Source organism: Triticum dicoccoides, chromosome 4A (assembly GCF_002162155.2).
Source record: "Triticum dicoccoides isolate Atlit2015 ecotype Zavitan chromosome 4A, WEW_v2.0, whole genome shotgun sequence".
In the NCBI taxonomy this organism is placed as follows: Eukaryota; Viridiplantae; Streptophyta; class Magnoliopsida; order Poales; family Poaceae; genus Triticum; species Triticum dicoccoides.
Window position 1 is genome coordinate 748,090,851 of NC_041386.1, and position 6,981 is coordinate 748,097,831.

General features: G+C 42.2%; 1 protein-coding gene across 1 annotated transcript in view; it reads right to left on the reverse strand.

Annotated features, from left to right (window-relative positions):
* LOC119284444 (putative disease resistance protein RGA3) overlaps positions 1-6,862 on the reverse strand; it is a 29,063-nt gene extending 22,201 nt beyond the window's left edge. Inside the window, exon 1 of the mRNA XM_037563564.1 lies at positions 6,770-6,862. Within this exon, the coding sequence (XP_037419461.1) occupies positions 6,770-6,862 (93 nt within the window). The remainder of the gene's footprint in view (positions 1-6,769) is intronic.
* Between the last annotated feature and the right edge of the window lie 119 nt (positions 6,863-6,981).

Below are 6,981 nucleotides of genomic sequence, written 5' to 3' on the forward strand. Positions count from 1 at the left end.
CCCGGTCCTTGCGAAGGTTAAAACGGAGTCAAATTGACAAACTATCGTTGTGGTTTTGATGCGTAGGCGAGATTGGTTCTTACTTAAGCCCGTAGTAGCCACGTAAAACTTGCAACAACAAAGTAGAGGACGTCTAACTTGTTTTTGCAGGGCATGTTGTGATGTGATATGGTCAAGGCATGATACTAAATTTTATTGTATGAGATGATCATGTTTTGTAACCAAGTTATCGGCAACTGGCAGGAGCCATATGGTTGTCGCTTTATTGTATGCAATGCAATCACGATGTAATGCTTTACTTTATCACTAAGCGGTAGCGATAGTCGTAGAAGCAATACATGGCGTAACGACAACGATGCTATGATGGAGATCAAGGTGTCGCGCCGGTGACGATGGTGATCACGATGGTGCTTCGAAGATGGAGATCACAAGCACAAGATGATGATGGCCATATCATATCACTTATATTGATTGCATGTGATGTTTATCCTTTATGCATCTTATCTTGCTTTGATTGACGGTAGCATTTTAAGATAATCTCTCACTAATAATCATGAAGTGTTCTCCCTGAGTATGCACCGTTGCGAAAGTTCTTCGTGCTGAGACACCACATGATGATCGGGTGTGATAGGCTCTACGTTCAAATACAACGGATGCAAAACAGTTGCACACGCGGAATACTCAGGTCATACTTGACGAGCCTAGCATATACAGATATGGCCTCGGAACACGGAGACCGAAAGGTCGAGCGTGAATCATATAGTAGATATGATCAACATATTGATGTTCACCGTTGAAACTACTCCATCTCACGTGACGATCAGACATGGTGTAGTTAATATGGATCACGTAATCACTTAGAAGATTAGAGGGATGTCTATCTAAGTGGGAGTTCTTAAGTAATATGATTAATTGAACTTAAATTTATCATGAACTTAGTCCTGGTAGTATTTTGCAAATTATGTTGTAGATCAATAGCTCGCGTTGTTGCTTCCCTATGTTTTTGCTTCCCTATGTTTTTATACGTGTTCCTAGAGAAAATTGTATTGAAAAATGTTAGTAGCAATGTTGCGGATTGGATCCGTGATCTGAGGTTTATCCTCATTGCTGCACAGAAGAATTATGTCCTTAATGCACCGCTAGGTGACAGACGTATTGCAGGAGCAGATGCATACGTTATGAACGTTTGGCTAGCTCAATATGATGACTACTTGATAGTTTAGTGCACCATGCTTAACGGCTTAGAATCGGGACTTCAAAAACGTTTTGAACGTCATGTACCATATGAGATGTGCCAGGAATTGAAGTTAATATTTCAAGCAAATACCCGAGTTGAGAGATATGAAGTCTCCAACAAGTTCTATAGCTAAAAGATGGAGGAGAATCGCTCAACTAGTGAGCATGTTCTCAGATTGTCTGGGTACTTCAATCGCTTGAATCAAGTGGGAGTTAATCTTCCAGATAAGATAGTGATTGACAGAATTCTCTAGTCACCATCACTAAGTTACTAGAACTTCGTGATGAACTATAGTATGCAAGGGATGACGAAAAAGATTCCCGAGCTCTTCATGATGTTGAAATCAACGAAGGTAGAAATCATGAAAGAGCATCAAGTGTTGATGATTGACAAGACCACTAGTTTCAATAAAAGGGCAAAGGGAAAGAAAGGGAAACTTCAAGTAGAATGGCAAACAAGTTGTCACTCCCGCGAAGAAGCCCAAAGCTGGACCAAAGCCTGAAACTAAGTGCTTCTACTGCAAAGGAAATGGTCACTGGAAGCGGAAATGCCCTGAATATTTGGCGGATAAGAAGGATGGCAAAGTGAACAAGAGTATATTTGATATACAGGTTATTGATGTGTGCCTTACTAGTGTTTATAGTAGCCCCTGAGTATTTGATACTCGTTCGGTTGCTAAGATTAGTAACTCGAAACAGGAGTTACAGAATAAACAGAGACTAGTTGAAGGGGAAGTGACGATGAGTGTTGGAAGTAGTTCCAAGATTGATATGATCATCATCACACACTCCCTATACTTTTGGGATTAGTGTTAAATCTAAATAAATGTTATTTGGCTTTTGCGTTGAGCATGAATATGATTTGATCATGTTTATTGCAATACGGTTATTCATTTAAAGTCAGAGAATAATTGTTGTTCTGTTTACATGAATAAAACCTTCAATGGTCATACACCCAATGAAAATAGTTTGTTGGATCTCGATCGTAGTGATACACATATTCATAATATTGATGCCGAAAGATGCAAAGTTAATAATGATAGTGCAACTTATTTGTGGCACTGCCGTTTGGGTCATATCAGTGTAAAGCGCATCAAGAAACTCCATAAAAGATGGATTTTCGGAATCACTTGGTTATGAATCATTTGATGCTTGCAAACCGTGCCTTTTGGGCAAGATGACTAAAACTCCGTTCCCCGGAACAATGGAACGAGTTTCTGACTTATTGGAAATAATACATACCGATATATGCGATCCAATGAGTGTTAAGGCTCGCGGCGTGTATCGTTATTTTCTGACCTTCACAGATGATTTGAGCAGATATGGGTATATCTACTTGATGAAACATAAGTCTGAAACATTTGAAAAGTTCAAAGAATTTCAGAGTGAAGTGGAAAATCATCGTAACAAGAAAATAAAGTTTCTACGATCTGATTGTGGAGATGAATTTTTGAGTTACGAGTTTGGTCTTCATTTGAAACAATGTGAAATAGTTTCGCAACTCACGCCACCTGGAACACCACAATGTAATGGTGTGTCTGAACATCGTAATCGTACTTTACTAGATATGGTGCGATCTATGATGTCTCTTATCGGTTTACCACTATCGTTTTGGGGTTATGCATTAGAGACAGCTACATTCATGTTTAAATAGGGCACCATCTAAATACGTTGAGACGACACCGTATGGACTATGGTTTAGCAGTAAACCTAAGCTGTCGTTTCTTAAAGTTTGGAGTTGCGATGCTTATATGAAAAAGGTTTTCAACCTGATAAGCTCGAACCCAAATCGGAGAAGTGCGTCTTCATAGAATACCCAAAGGAAACTGTTGGGTACACCTTCTATCACAGATCTAAAGGCAAAACATTCATTGCTAAGATGGATCCTTTCTAGAGAAGAAGTTTCTCTCGAAAGAAGTGAGTGGGAGGAAAGTAGAGCTTGATAAGGTAATTGTACCTTCTCCCGAATTGGAAAGTAGTTCATCACAGAAATCAGTTCCTGTGATTCCTACACCAATCAGTGAGGAAGCTAATGATGATGATCATGAAGCTTCAGATCAAGTTACTACCGAACCTCATAGGTCTTCCAAAATAAGATCCGTACCAATGTGGTATGGTAATCCTATTCTAGAAGTCATGTTACTAGGCCATGCTGAACCTACGAACTATGAGGAAGAGATGATGAGCCCAGATTCCGCGAAATGGCTTGAGGCCATGAAATCTGAGATAGGATCCATGTATGAGAACAAAGTATGGACTTTGATTAACTTGCTCGATGATCAGCAAGCCATGTTAAATAAATGGATCATCAAGAGGAAGACGGACACTGATAGTAGTGATACTATCTACAAAGCTCGACTTGTCGCAAAAAAGGTTTTCGACAAGTTCAAGGTGTTGACTACAATGAGATTTTCTCAACTGTAGCGATGCTTAAGTCTGTCCGAATCATGTTAGCAATTGCCACATTTTATGAAATCTGGCAAATGAATGTCAAAACTGCATTCCTTAATGGTTTTCTTAAGGAAGAGTTGTATATAATGCAACCAAAAATTTTTGTCAATCCTAAAGGAGCTAAAAAAATGTGCAAGCTTCAGCGATCCATCTATGGACTGGTGCAAGCATCTCGGAGTTGGAATAAACGATTTGATAGTGTGATCAAAGCATATGGTTTTATACAGACTTTTGGAGAAGCCTGTATTTACAAGAAAGTGAGTGGGAGCACTACAGCATTTCTGATAAGTATATGTGAATGACATATTGTTGATCGGAAATAATGTAGAATTATTCTGCAAAGCATAAAGGAGTATTTGAAAGGAGTTTTCAAAGAAGGACCTCAGTAAAACTACTTACATATTGAGCATCAAGATCTATTGAGATAGATCAAGACGCTTGATAAGTTTTTCAATAAGTACATACCTTGTCAAGATTTTGAAATAGTTCAAAATGGAACAGTCAAAGAAAGAGTTCTTGCATGTGTTGCAAATGTGTGAAATTGAGTAAGACTCAAGACCCGACCACGGCAGAAAATAGAAAGAGAATGAAAGTCATTCCCTATGCATCAGTCATAGGTTCTATAAAAGTATGCCATGCTATGGACCAGACCTATTGTATACTCTGCCCTGGTTTGGCAAGGGGGTACAATAGTGATCTAGGAGTAGATCACTGGACATTGGTCAAAATTATCCTTAGTAGAATAAGGATTTGTTTCTCGATTATGGAGGTGATAAAAGAGTTCGTCGTAAAAAGTTACATCAATGCAAGCTTTTACACCGATCCAGATGACTCTAAGTCTCAATCTGGATACATATTGAAAGTGGGAGCAATTAGCTAGAGTAGCTCCGTGCAAAGCATTTAGACATAGAATATTTGCAAAATACATACGACTCTGTAATATGACAGACCCGTTGACTAAACTTCTCTCACGAGCAAAACATGATCATACCTTAGTACTCTTTGGGTGTTAATCACATAGCGATGTGAACTAGATTATTGACTCTAGTAAACATTTTGGGTGTTGATCACATGACGATGTGAACTATGGGTATTAATCACATACAGATGTGAATATTGGTGTTAAATCACATGATGATGTGAACTAGATTATTGACTCTAGTGCAAGTGGGAGACTGAAGGAAATATGCCCTAGAGGCAATAATAAAGTTATTATTTATTTCCTTATTTCATGATAAATGTTTATTATTCATGCTAGAATTGTATTAACCAGAAACATGATACATGTGTGAATACATAGACAAACATATAGTCACTAGTATGCCTCTACTTGACTAGCTCATTAATCAAAGATGGTTATGTTTCCTAACCATAGACATGTGTTGTTATTTGATTAATGGGATCACATCATTAGGAGAATGATGTGATTGAAATGACCCATTCCGTTAGCCTAGCACTTGCTCGTTTAGTAAATTGCTATAGCTTTCTTCATGACTTATACATGTTCCTGTAACTATGAGATTATGCAACTCCCGTTTACCGGAGGAACACTTTGGGTGCTACCAAACGTCACAACGTAACTGGGTGATTATAAAGGAGTACTACAGGTGTCTCCAAAGGTACATGTTGGGTTGGCGTATTTCGAGATTAGGTTTTGTCACTCCGATTGTCGGAGAGGTATCTCTGGGCCCTCTCGGTAATGCACATCACTATAAGCCTTGCAAGCAATGTAGCTAATGAGTTAGTTACGAGATGATGTATTACGTAACGAGTAAAGAGACTTGCCGATAACGAGATTGAACTAGGTATTGGATACCGACGATCGAATCTCAGGCAAGTAACATACCGATGACAAAAGGAACAACGTATGTTGTTATGCGGTTTGACCGATAAAGATCTTCGTAGAATATGTAGGAACCAATATGGCATCCAGGTTCCGCTATTGCTTATTGACCGAGAATAGTTCTAGGTCATGTCTACATAGTTCTCGAACCCGTAGGGTCCGCACGCTTAAAGTTATGATGATAGTTTTATTATGAGTTTATAAGTTTTGATGTACCGAAGTTTGTTCGGAGTCCCGGATGTGATCACGGACATGACGAGGAGTCCCGAAATGGCCGAGACATAAAGATTGATATATTGGAAGCCTATGTTTGGACATCGGAATCGTTCCGGGTGAAATCGTCATTTTACCGGAGCACCGGGAGGTTACCGGAATCCCCCAGGGGGTTATTGGGCCTACATGGGCCTCGGGAGAGAAGAGGGAAGGAGGCAGGAGGGGGCCGCGCGCCCCTCCCCTTCCTAGTCCGAATAGGACAAGGGAAGGGGGGCGGCGCCCCCCCCCCCCTTCCTTCCCCTCTTCCTCCTCTTCCCCCCTTCTCCTATTCCAACTAGGAAAGAAGGGAGTCCTACTCCCGGTGGGAGTAGGACTCCCCCCTTGGCGCGCCCTCCTTGGCCGGCCGCCTCCGCCCCCCTGGCTCCTTTATATACGGGGGCGGGGGGGCACCCCATAGACACACAAGTTGATCTACGGATCGTTCCTTAGCCGTGTGCGGTGCCCCCCTCCACCATATTCCACCCCGGTCATATCGTCGCAGAGTTTAGGTGAAGCCCTGCGCCCGTGAAACATCATCATCGTCACCACGCCGCCGTGCTGACGGAACTCATCCCCGAAGCTTTGCTGGATCGGAGCCCGGGGATCCTCATCGAGCTGAACGTGTGCTGAACTCGGAGGTGCCGTACGTTCGGTACTTGGATCGGTCGGATCGTGAAGACGTACGACTACATCAACCGCGTTGTCATAACGCTTCCGCTTACGGTCTACGAGGGTACGTGGACAACACTCTCCCCTCTCGTTGCTATGCCATCACCATGATCTTGCGTAGGAAATTTTTTGAAATTACTACGTTCCCCAACATAGTACCAGGTGGAGCCACGAACCGGTACTTAAGGGGGTCGCTTCCCGCCCCTTCGCCTGGCCAAATTTAACCTTTAGTACCAGTTCCTGTCTCGAACCGGTACTAAAGGTCTCCCCTATATAACCAGCACTTACGAAAATTTTCAGTTATCATCTTCGTCGCACCCCGCGCCCGTCGCCGTCGTCGCTGCCCCCTTCGCTGTCGTCGTCGCCGCCCCCGTACGCCCCCGGCCCGCCGCCCCCGTCGCCGTACGTCATCGCCCCCCCCCACTGTAAGATCGATTGCCGCTCGCCGGCGGCCTCCTGCACACACACACACACACACACACACACACATGCACACATACACACACACAAATGTTTAATGTCAAAATGTT